At 44.6% G+C, this 13,124-nt stretch overlaps 1 protein-coding gene across 1 annotated transcript in view; it reads left to right on the top strand.

Moving 5' to 3' along the window:
• LOC135915082 (carboxypeptidase D-like) overlaps positions 1–13,124 on the top strand; it is an 85,082-nt gene that overhangs the window by 52,447 nt on the left and 19,511 nt on the right. Inside the window, exons 2-5 of the mRNA XM_065448063.1 lie at positions 6,927–7,120; positions 11,094–11,240; positions 11,536–11,699; positions 12,283–12,407. Coding sequence (XP_065304135.1) covers positions 6,927–7,120; positions 11,094–11,240; positions 11,536–11,699; positions 12,283–12,407 — 630 coding nt within the window. The remainder of the gene's footprint in view (positions 1–6,926; positions 7,121–11,093; positions 11,241–11,535; positions 11,700–12,282; positions 12,408–13,124) is intronic.

The raw sequence follows: 13,124 nt of genomic DNA, 5'->3' as shown, positions 1-13,124 counted from the left end.
AGTTAACATTTGAGTCTTATATTGAATGCCTTCTCAGATGCAAATAACTAACAGAGTTGTTTTGGTGCTGGCTGCAACTTTGCATGACAGTACCTGCCAGATATTCAACTTGCAACATGAATTGCAATTAAGTATCCGTGCAGCGTGCTCCAATTGGTGGGACATTGAAAGTTTCTTCTTATAATTACTCCACATATTTGCAACCTTTTGAGTATGTGCTTCATTTTAGTTTTCAAACAGCAATTATTTCAACATTTCAGTGAGTGTTACTTGAAGTTACAGACTTATGGACTTCTGTGGCTTGTCCACAGTTTTGCCTGCACATCATACATGTCATACCTGCAAAGTTTCGATCCACCAACTTTCAGATTCTCTTGCATTGGGTGCAGGTTCTTATTGCTGTGTGTGAACTTTCTGCAACACCTCTGTCTAGGTTTACGGCTGATTCTATTAGCATATACCACCTTTGCCACAAAATAGACTACATGAAGTGTTGTCTGCCTCTTGCAACATTTGTTATCATGCCTTGTGCTCATATTGCAGCTAAAGTGCAGCAAAATTGCAGGCACAGCTTCTTGTTTTTGGATATCGCCAGCCATGTTGTGTTGGATACACTTGATCTCGTTGGATCACTGAAGCTAAGCAGTGTTGGCTGCAGTCAGTCTTTCGGAGGGGTGCCACCTGGGAAGACTGAGCACTGATGGCTCCTTTTCTGCAACAGAGCAGTCCAGGAACCTAGCCTGAGCAAACGAGACAGTTAGGTGTCCACCAGCATGGGATACCACCCACCCTTCACCCCGATGTGTTGCTTCTTCTTGTAAAGCATGTGTCACTAAAGCGCATGTGCGGCATCCGTGATGCTGCAGTATAATATGAAAATAGAGGAACAAAAGAAGGAGAGAAAACATTGCAGAACTGTGGAACTTGGAAGCCGAATACTTTAATGCACATTATGAAAACACCTGTTGGTTACAATTAAGAGATCTGTAAGCCCAATCAAGCAAATGCGAAAGTCAAACACAACATTGCCTGGCAGGTTCTGTTTTTACTGCTAACGCACAATACAACAAATCGTAACAATGAAGCTAGTACCAAATAAGCAAAAGCACAATAACTGGCAGGCTCCATGAAATGCTCTAGGAAAATTTTAAATTTTCCGGTGGCCATCAACAGTTGCAGAGAATGTGCATTGTACATATGCTAAGAAACAGCATATTTAATATCATCATCAGCAGCAGCCTATTTTATGTCCACTGCAGGATGAAGGCCTCTCCCTGTGATGTCCAATTACCCATGTTCTGCGCCAACCGATTCCAGCTAGCGCCTGCGAATTTCTTAATTTCATCACCCCACATAGCCCTCTGCCATCTTCGACTGCACTTCCCTTCTGTTGGCACCCATTCTGTAACCCTAATGGTCCATTAGTTATCTAAACTATGCATTACATGACCTGCCCAGCTCCATTTTTTTCTCTTAATGTGAATTAGTTCAGTTCAGTTCAGTTTATTACCTTAAAGGTCCCCCGTAGGGGCATTACATAAGGGGTGGGTTTTTATAAGATAGCAAAATATCGTCATACATAATTATTTAACAAAATGGTCGGTTACAAGTTGTGTGAACGAAGACGGACAAGTCGTATTAGCGATGTTGGCGGGAAGGCCGTTCCAGTCTGTGGTGGTACGGAAGAAAAAGGAGGCTGCGAAGGTGGTTGTCCGTGCACGTGGGCGTGCCACTTGAAGTGAATGGCTGGTGCGATGAGATATGCGTGCTGCTGCTGTGATGTAAGGCTCTTGATTAAGGGAAGAAAAGAAGAACTTGTGGTACAGGGAAAGACTGGAAATGCGACGTCGACATGAAAGTATTGACAAGCCCGATTCTGATTTCAGTGATGAAACGCTGACGTCGTATGAATATGAGGTATGAATGAATCTAACAGCACGATTTTGAACTGATTCTAATGCGTCGGTGAGGTATGCTTGATGCGGGTTCCAGATAGCTGACGCGTATTCCAGTTTCGGCCTGACAAGTGACTTATATGCTAGTAATTTTAAATCTGATGGGGCCTGCCGTAGGTTCCGTTTTAGAAAACCTAAGGTTTTGTTAGCTGCAGAGATAATGCTAGTGACATGTGCGCGCCAAGACAAATCGTGAGACAGGGTTACACCTAGATATTTATAGGATTGTACTGATTCTAATGGTGTGGTATTTATTTCATATGAGAAGAAGGAAGGGTTGCGACGGCGGGAGAAGGACACGAATTTACATTTCTTGGCGTTAAGGGTCATCAGCGAATTGCTGCACCATTCTAAAACACTGTTAAGATCATTTTGGAGTGTGGTATGGTCAGATGAGTTATAGATAGAGCAGTAGATGACGCAGTCGTCTGCAAACATGCGTATATTACTGGAGACACACTGAGGTAAATCATTAATATATATTAAAAATAACAGGGGACCAAGAACAGATCCTTGGGGCACGCCAGAGGTTACTGGGAGGGGACTTGATAGGTTACCGTTTATAAAAACCATTTGTGTGCGATTAGACAAAAATTCATTTATCCAAATTAGAACGTTAGGGTCCAAGTTCAACAGCTGAAGTTTTAGTAGCAAACGTTGGTGGGATACTTTATCAAATGCCTTTGCAAAATCTAAAAAGATTGCGTCAGTTTGTACATTGATGTCAAGGTTAGTATGCAAGTCATGAACGAAAATAGCTAATTGAGTTTCGCAAGAGAAACCTTTGCGAAAACCATGTTGTGAAGGGTGAAAAAAGTTATTACTGTCCAAGAAGGCAATGATTTGAGAGTAGATGACATGTTCCATGATTTTGCACGGCACGCTTGTTAGTGAGATGGGTCGATAATTTAATGGGGAATTCCTGTTACCGGTTTTGTAGACTGGAATGACCCTTCCCACTTTCCAATCACCCGGCATGTTTCCTGAAGAGAGTGACTGTGAGAACAGTAAGGATAAGTATGATGCAGCCATGTGTCTTGTGTTTCTTAGAAGCTTAGAGTTAATTTCATCAATGCCAAATGACGATGATAGCTTAGTCTTCTGGATTATGGACGAAATTCCGTCAGCAGAAAATGTGATGCATGGCATGTGACCTTCAATGTTGTACAAAGGTAAAGAAATGTTTGTTTCGATTTCTTTCGTAAATACTGTTGCAAATGCGGAATTAAAAGTGTCAGCGCATTCAGTATCGGTAATTGTCTCGTGTGAGTCATTTGTGAGCGTAATAGTGTGAACAGGATGAGGATTTATTACTTGCCAAAATTGTCTTGGGTTAGTGCGCAGTAAATTTGGGAGTGTAGTGCCATAAAAGGAACGCTTTGCGCTGCGGATTGCAATCAGATATTCGCTTTCAGCTTTGTAGTACATTTCCAATCGATGCGAGTTCCCGTTATTTGTAGCCACTCGGTAGAGATGTTTCTTTTTATTTTCTAGTTTTTTTAAGGCATTAGTAAACCAAGGTTTTTTATTATTGGGGCGAATGTGAACTTTAGGAATATATTTGTTAGCCAAATCTGTTAGCTTATCCTTAAACATCGACCAGTTATGGAATATTGACCGATTGCGATACGCGGCTTCAAACGTGGGGAAGAAGGTCTCAAGTTCGCGGTTAATTGCGTCATAGTCACCCTTTTCGTAAAGCCTTATAGTTTTCTTATGTGTCTTATTTGGTGTTACAGGAAAAGAGAAAGTAGCAGGAATGACATTATGGTCACTAATTCCTCGAAGGTGTGTAATTGATGAGAGGGTACTGGGATCATTAGTCAGGATGAGGTCCAGAATGGTTGCGGATTCTGGTGTGACACGCGTTGGCTCCGAAACTAATTGTGTTAGATTAAAGTTCAAACAAATGTCAATGAATATCAATGAATGAATATCGGCTATGCCCGTTTGCTCTCTGATCCAAACCGGTCTCTTTCCGTCTCTTAACGTTATGCCTAGCATTCTTCGTTCCATCGCTCTTTGCGTGTTCCTTAACTTGTTCTCAAGATTCTTTGTCAGTCTCCAAGTTTCTGCCCCATATGTCAGCACGGGTAAAATGCACTGATTGTACACTTTACTTTTCAATGATAATGGTAAGCTTCCAGTCGGGAGCTGACAATGTCTCCCGTATGCACTCCAACCCATTTTTATTCTTCTGTAGATTTCCTTCTCATGACCAGGGTTCCCTGTGAGTGATTGACCTAGGTGAACATACTCCTTCACAGGCTATACCGGCTGACTGGCGATTCTGAACTCTTGTTCCCTTGCCCGGCTATTCATCATTATCTTTGTCTTCTGCATATTATTTTTCAACCCCACTCTTACACTCTTTCTGTTAAGGTCCTCAATCGTTTGTTGTAACTCGTCTCAAGTGTTGCTGAACAGGACAATGTCATCTGCAAAGCGAAGGTTGCCGAGATATTTGCCGTTGATCCTTACTCCTAAGCCTTCCCAGTTTAATAGCTTGAATACTTCTTCCAAGCATGCAGTGAATAGCATTGGAGAGATTGTCTCCTTGTCTGACTCTTTTCTTTATAGGTATCTTGCTAGTTTTCTTGTGAAGAATTAACGTAGCTGTGGAATCTTTGTAGATATTTTCCAAGACATTTACGTAAGCAGCCTGTACTGCTTGATTACATAATGCCTCTATCACTGCTGGTATCTCTACTGAATCAATTGCCTTTTTGTAGTCTATGAAAGCCATATAGTGAGGCTGATTGTACTCTGCGGATTTCTCGATTACCTGATTAATAATATGGATGTGATCCACTGTAGGGTATCCCTTCCTGAAGCCAGCCTGTTCCCTTGGTTGACTAAAGTCCAGTGTTGCCCTCATTCTATTCAAAATTATCTTCGTGGTTACTTTATGTAATACTGGGAGTAAGCTAATGGGCCCATAATTGTTCAATTCTTTAACATCTCCATTTTCTTGGATTAGTATAATGTTTGCATTCTTCCAGTTCTCTGGGACCCTTGAAGTCAATAGACAGTTCATGTAGAGAGCTGCCAGTTTTTCAAGCATTATGTCTCCTCCATCTTTGATTGAATGTACTGTTATTCCACCTTCTCCTGTTGCTTTTCCCTGTTTCATGTCTTGCAAGGCCCTTCTAACCTCATTGCTAGTTATAGAAGGAGTCTGTGCAACCTGTTCATTACTGCTTCGAATGCAGGTATCGTGGCTCCTCTGGGTAGTGCACAGGTCAGTATAGAATTCTTCTGCTGCTTTTACTATACCTTTGAGATTGCTGATGATATTACCCTGCTTATCTTTCAGTGCATACATCTTGGTTTGTCCTATGCCAAGTTTCCTTAGTTCTCACTGATTTCATGCTGCATCCATTTTTTACTGCTTTCTCAGTCTTTCTCCTGTTGTAATTTAGAATATCTCTTATTTTCTCCGTGTTGATCAGTTTCGACAGTTCCGCGAATTCTGTCTTATCTCTTGAGTTGGACACTTTCATTCTTTGTCGTTTCTTTATTAGGTCCTATGTTACTTGGGAGAGCTTGCCTACTGGTTGCTTTGGTGCCTTACCTCCCACTTCAGTTGCTGCCTCTGAAGCCAGCCCAGTTACGGTTTCATTCTTTACCTCAGTGTCATCTTCAGCTCTCTGTTCTAAGGCTGCATATTTGTTTGCAAGTAGCAGCCTGAATTGGTCTGCTTTTACCATTGCTACGTCTAGGTTGGCCCGTTTCTTCCCGACCAAGTTTACTCTTTCTCTCTTCAAATTGAGCTGAATCCTAGCCCTGTGATCTCTATGATCACTGCACTTTATTCTACCTAACACTTCAACATCCTTCACTATGCTGGGATCGGAAGAAAGTATGAAATCTATTTCATTTCCTGTTTCACCATTAGGGCTTTTCCAGGTCCACTTTCTGCTGCTACACTTTCTGAAGAAGGCGTTCATTATCCGCAGTTTATTCCTTTCCACGAATTCTAACAGCATCTCTGCTCTAGCGTTCTTAGAATAGACGCCGTAGTTGTCAATTGCTTGTTCACCAGCCTGCTTTTTGCCCACTTTTGCATTAGAGTCACCGTTTACTATAGTATAGCGAGTTTGCCCTTTTCTCATCGCTAATTCAACATCTTCATAAAACTGATCTACTTCATCATCATCATGAATGGATGTTGGAGCGTAGGCTTGTGCTACCTTTAATCTATACTTCTTATCAAGTTTGATTATGACTACTGCTACCCTCTCATTATTGCTGTACAATTTGTCAATGTTACCCGCTGTGTCCTTATGAATTAGGAATCCTACCACGTATTGCTTATCTGGGAGACCTCGAGCAGTACGCGAGGCTCCGCAGCGGAGGACTCAAGATTAGTTGCGTCCGCCTGGGGTTTTTTACCCTTCACGTAATGCTTGGCAAATGAGCTTTTTTTGCATACCGCTTTTATCGGGATATGGCCACCGTGGCGAGGAATGGAACCCGCGACCTCTGGCTCAGCAGCAGAATGCCATAGCTACTGAGCCCCAGCAGCAGGTATGAACATGTCTGGGGGACCATGTCCGCGACACAATGCTTTGAGAAATGCTGCCTGCCTCATCGCATTTGATGGAGGTTCACTGCCGAACGCTTTCGATCAAGGTTGCAAAAACGGGAAAAAAAAAGGGGCGGGGGGAGAGGATAAAATACTAAAGTACACGGTTGGTGTGCTTTATGGCCTTCGAGATTGGGCAGCACGCCAGCTAGCGTACTTGCCTCTAACATCTTATGTACATTCAAAAAAACATTTTCAGTCATGTACGTGCCTTGATGCAGTTTAACAACAGGGATTTAGCTGTTTTGAGTAAGAGCACAATAGCAACGACACGCCATATCACGCAGGATGCATGACAGTGTGCGTTTTGTGGCCATGCACGATAACGGTACGTGATTGCAGTGAAGAACAAACAAACCTTATGTCACAATCTGCATGTGCAGTGGAGCCCGAGACCAAGTATGTGGCGAACATGCACGGCAACGAAGTGCTCGGCCGGGAGCTGATGTTGGCGCTGGCCTGGTACCTGTGCCGCCGCTACCGAGAGGGAGACTCCGAGGTCACCGCACTGCTAAACACAACGCGCATCCACATCATGCCTAGCATGAACCCCGATGGCTGGGACACGGCGGCCAAGGTGAGTGGGACGGATGCACATTTCGGCTTGGTCAGCACTTTCCAGATAACCACACCTGCGCGTCAAATGACATGACTTTGTCTCTACACTATTTGCAACTTTCGGCGTATAAGCCCTTTTCACGGCGATCCCATGGGAGCCGTCATGTTTGATTACGTGGTAATGTGTTCATTGATTTCCTCAGCTTCCTTCTTGTTAATATATGTGCATGACACCAGTGCACCTCAGCAAACATTTGTTCTAGCGGATATCGTAGATATCGTGGGTGGATGACACAAAGCTTTGGCTGCAGCTTTAGAGGACATGTAAGCATTTCTGAGCTTATTACGTCTTGTCCAAACGGTGCAAGCAGTGTATACGGCACTTGTACTAGAAGCGGGGTTAGAAATGTATTCCAGGCTGTCCAAACATCTCGCTTCCGAATGAAATAGGGATTATAGTGGCTTTTGCTCTTTGTCTTTTTTCTTTCGCAATTACTCTGAATCAGCGGCTCGTCATGTTTCTGACTCATTAATCTTTCTCAGGGAGGTCGCTATCTGATTTTTCTGCCTAATCGCTCGCGGGTGTGATCAGCTGTTGTCGATTTGTTCTTGCCGCTCACACTTAAGGCTTGCACCATAGATATACTGTACATTGTAATAGCTTGTAATATAGACACATTATCGCCATACTAGTCAATCGCTTACTCTTTGGACCGTCACGAAACTTCCAGTTTCGAACAATCATGTGTGGTTGGTGCTGTCATCACCCACACATCAGTTCGTTGATTCAATTAACTTATTTTTGATACGTGAGCGATAACATGGGTGTAAGTTTGACTGTGTGTTGCCGTACACGGATGTGTGTAGATCACGTGCGAGGAATTTACTGTGCCAGGAAATGGTGCTGCTCATTTTTCGAGCAGTGCTCACTCTTGCCGACATTACGGGGTCCTTTCTCTGGAGGTTCGCGATACAAAGTTGCGTATGGGTGAATTTTTTTTCCCTCGAGGAAAGCTGTGCATTGCGAAGCGCCAGCAATGCAGGCAGTCTTTTTGTAGCAGCGATCCATGATTTTGGCCACACATTTTCAATCCATTCATTTATAATTTATATGCGAGTCATTATTCTTGCAGCCAACTACTGCACATGTTCCACAGTTTGCAGCATGAATGTGGTACAGTGCGTTAGCGATCACCCTGTTGCATTTCTGACAGCTGATTGCACAGAAGCAGGGTAGAAGCGATAATGGTTTCGCATTCGTGCGCTTTTGCATGCTTTCCTTTGAGGCAATGCGTGGTGCGCCGCCGGTGGTGCTAGCTTGTTCCTCTGGAGTAAACTGTTCCGCGAAAAGGGTCTATACATCGAAGAAGGGAAAACTAAGGAGAAGCCCTGAGGTCACTCATTGTGAAGCTTAGTAACGCCGGAAATTGGGGTTACCTCGCCATCTTATCGGGGCAGATTCTCCTCTAGAACTTGTTTATCTTTCTCGCCTTCGGTGCGCAACCTCACTGGGCTGCGAGGACGTGCGCGCCCCGTAGTGATCCGGCCAACGTATTTAATCACGGTGTATACCATCGCGATACCGTTGCCTAAGTGATTCCGTCCGAGTGTTGTGCTCTAGCGTCAAAAAGAGTGCATAATGAAATCCGCAAGTTAGACTGCAAGGCCGGTCCCCCGTTATTTTTACTGGTTTTGAAAATAAATCTGTGCATTCTCAATGCACAGGCAATAACTGGCAGCACACTTAACGCACATCACGACATACGGCTAGCCTATCTGCAGTTTATAAGAACAAACACGTATGCTCCATTGTTGTGGCTTTATAGGAATAATTACATCGAAGCTGTATATGGCTAGGCGACTCGTCTGTACATCTGTCACCTGTGCGCCGAAAACTCCTCCGGCACAGTAGTGATGTCGTTGCGCTCCACCGCAGCCAAGTGGGTGTGCACGCAGCAGTTTCTCTCCGGCTCCGAAATGGAAAAGCAACGCGTCATACATACTCCTGTGGAGCAGGCAGCTTTTGATCAGCAACGCCGCGAGCAGAACTGGGAACAAGCTCGTCTATGCCGTGCCATTGCTGCAGCCAGGGCACAAGAACAGGCTCGTGCAGCCGAGCGCAAGCAACAACTGCGTACTGAAGATCCGGCAGCCTACCAAGCCCTCGTTTAATAAACCATCAGGATTAACCCAGTGATAATAAACACCAGGGACGCACATTTCAGTTTCGCTTGTTAACCATCTGTATGGTGTGCTTGGGCAGTGACTTTTTGCTTTATTAAACAAGTTTCGGGCGGCCGCGTGCTGACGAAGAGGCCAGCAGAGGAGAGCGTTGTTACACGCTTAAATACACTGAGGTAGATTGTTCTCACGGTAGGTGAAACTTCATGGAAACAAGGCTCTATGGTATACTCCACACGGTGCTGAACAGTAAACGCATATACATGCGACTAGTGCATTGACCGGGTCTACATGCGATCAACAGTTGTTTGATGTGTGCACAGGTGTACATTCTTCTGTCAAGTCTTGTTCACTCTTGCACCGCATCCATCAACCTTAGCTTCCCTGAGCCCCTCAAGCACACAGACAAAATACCTGCGGTAAAGAGAGTTCATCCCTTAATTAATCACAGCAGCCGCTTCTTTCCCTTCCTTCCACATGGCTGTTTTACGTGGTACAAATGCATCATCTGCTGTCAAAAGCAGGAATACTGCACAGCTGTCATTGATATGCAAGTTGTTTACCAATACATATTCTGAAGCACAGCGGTTTCAGTCTGTGATGACACATTAGCATGAATCCAGCAAAGATGGCAAATAGATTGATGTGGTGCACGGCGTTGCATGCGCACTCGTTTCAGCCTTTTTACTTCTTCCAATCCCACCTTGCCACAACAGTGGGGAGAGCACGGTCTAGATAACATGGCGGAACAAAACACAGAGAGTAACAAAATTCTGCACGCTCGATGCCTTCGCCACGGTACGAGACCTATGGAGCAGCACATTCATGAGCACACACTACCATAACAAAACCGCCATTGTGCCCTACCCGCCGTGGTTGCTCAGTGGCTATGGTGTTAGGCTCCTGAGCACGAGGTCGTGGGATCGAATCCCGGCCATGGCGGCCGCATTTCGATGGGGGCGAAATGCGAAAACACCCGTGTACTTAGATTTAGGTGCACGTTAAAGAACCCCAGGTGGTCGAAATTTCCGGAGTCCCCCACTACGGCATGCCTCATAATCAGAAAGTGGTTTTGGCACGTAAAACCCCATATATTATTATTATTATTATTATATTGTGCCCTGACAACATGGCTGCTACAGCGAAAAATACCATGTGACTTCCCCCACACTTTTCCCCTGGCCCGCAGAGGGGATAGGGCCTCTCCTCAGCTTTCTTTTTGTTTTTTCCTTCCTCCATAGGTCTATAGGTGGCACTGCTGTAAATCGAACATGGCGGTCATTGAGATGATCGCAACGCTGGTGGAATGTGTACATTTGGAGAAGAGCAGAGTTTCTTGCGCTGCAGTTCTCCTCCTATAGATGTTATTGCATAGACAGGGATACAATAAGATTTCATGATAACTAAAGACATCTTGAATAGATGAATGCGCCCACATGAAGCACTTAAAGATTAAACTGTACATACTGCAAATGCAGCAGCCTGTCTTGCCGCTAGCAGGAAATTATAGTAGATGAAAGTTTGTCACTAAGAATAAAAATATCGTGCATATGGCTCAACAAAGTGAGGAAAATTCTCAGAAATTGGCTTTTCTTGCTTTTGTCTGCACTGTACGCCGCATAAGCTCAATTTACTGTTCGTTTCGTAAATATTGAGTGCCGAAGAGGATGATTTCACAGCCGCTGCGCCTGTTAGTACAAATCGAAAGTGGAAAACAAACATGAATATGAGAGCGGATCACTCAGCTAACACAGCGCTGCCACGGGGCAATTAAAAGATAGAGCAACCTGCTGGCCCTGTTCGTTGTGCAGTCTCCTCGTGAGGACTGGGTGAGCGGCCGCACCAACGCCATGGGAGTGGACCTCAACAGAGACTTTCCCGACTTGGAACGCATCCTGCGAAACAATATCCGGCGGATCAAGCCAGACCATCTCTTCAATGGAGAGCTCACCCACCCGGTACGCATACATATATGTTAGTCTGCTGAGCGGTTTAAAGACCCCAGCTAAAAGCAAGTGCTCTCTTGCGTTGTCCGGAATGCCACTGCAACCAGAAATCCATTGTACAGCCGCATTCAGGGTTAGCTGCAATATCGCTATAGCATGCAAGTTTCTATGTATACATGTAGAAAAATGTTCGCTTTGGTATGTCCTACACGCATCCTGACTGCTGGTGCGGATGAGTATGTGGGCTCTGTGATGCAAAAATATTGATATATATAGTTTAATTCGACATGTTTTATGCGTTTTTCAGGTCCAACCAGAGACAAAAGCTGTCATGGAGTGGATCTTGTCGCTGCCATTCGTGTTGTCGGCAAATTTCCATGGTGGTGCCTTGGTGGCAAACTACCCATTTGATGACACGCTTGATGGCTCCCAGAAAAAGTATACATCAGCGCCAGATGATGCCACATTTAGGTGTGTGCCTTTATGTGCGCGCCATTACATCCACACGGCACTGCGCCTCCATGTACCAAGGTCGTGACTAGCTCACGACGCGAAACAGAAGCCCCACAAAGAATGCTGGCGAGTGATGAAACCATATAAAACTGCTTAGGGCGTGCTTTCCGCGGAGTTTCCCATCAATTTAGCGGTACTTGCCGACATTGAAATTCCTTCTACATTGTGCAGGGTACTTGACACTTCTAATCATCGCTGTACCATACCATGTGCTGTTAGCTTTAGGATGTCTACAGTAACCTCACAAAACATTGTTTCTTCCACACAGCATAGCACACATAGAGGCACTGTCCTGCATCCCCACCAATTCCCTCCAGTAACTCCAGTTGAGAGTCTGGCTTTGCCGCTTTGTCACCGAGGGCAGAAGAAGCATACTCTCTGGTTCCCGGCTTACATTTATGAATGCTTGCATGTAATTGTGTGGTGCACAGCACACAGTCATCTGATTTTAATCGATGGTGGAACAGATTGTGCTGTACATTGTGCATGCTGCATGATTGTTTGTGATGGCTCTTTGAGACATGCGGTATTGTGTGCACAGGCACCTGGCACAGACGTACGCATCCAGTCACCCACGCATGAAGCAAGGTGAAACATGTGGCGGAGATGCCTTCAGGGACACTGGAGGCATCACTAATGGGGCTGCATGGTACGCTGTCGCCGGAGGTGGGTTCCTGCACATGCATTATAACCTGACCACGCAAACTATTTTTTCTCCAACAGTGTCAGCTGTTAAGGTTTCATTCTAGGTCATTCTGTACATTATCTGGCATGGTAATTTTGGGGGTAATGGGCAGTGTTTACCGTTACTAGAGGAGAACCGAGATATTGTGGTGAAAATCGCAGGAGGGTACGAAAAGTATTGTAAATATTGACTGGAGCTATATAAATTTCATGCTCATTACACAATAGTGCTTAAGATTGACAAATGTAATGAACTGGCATTTTAAGTGCTTCAGAGCATCTTTACAATGTGGAAACGGTCGCTGTAGAAAAACGGTAGCGCCTAGGAATATAAAATTTTCTAGAGACTAAGGTAGTCCTAGATGCTCATGGCAGTTCCTAAATGGCTGTAGGACCAGTGGGGCACCTTTGGCATCTGTTTAAGTGTATCTGTAGTTAGCGACAAGCCAAAAATGCAAAAGAAACTATTCAGTATCTTAAGTAAAACAAATATTCCCAACCCGGCCCTTTATCCCTCCGCGCTTCAAGAAATAGTTTCCTTACGGATGCCATTGGCGCTAACAGGAGCATCCAAAGTCATTCAGATACATTGGGTACACCACATTCTCTCACCACATGCACAAACAGCCAAAATGTGGGGACAAAACATCCAAGTGTGGGGACGAAGACAGCTTCCAGCGCAAACAGGTCGTTTGAGGA

This window comes from Dermacentor albipictus, chromosome 1 (genome assembly GCF_038994185.2).
Source record: "Dermacentor albipictus isolate Rhodes 1998 colony chromosome 1, USDA_Dalb.pri_finalv2, whole genome shotgun sequence".
In the NCBI taxonomy this organism is placed as follows: Eukaryota; Metazoa; Arthropoda; class Arachnida; order Ixodida; family Ixodidae; genus Dermacentor; species Dermacentor albipictus.
The sequence above is the reverse complement of the archived record's forward strand: the minus strand, read 5'-3'. Positions and strand labels throughout refer to the sequence as shown.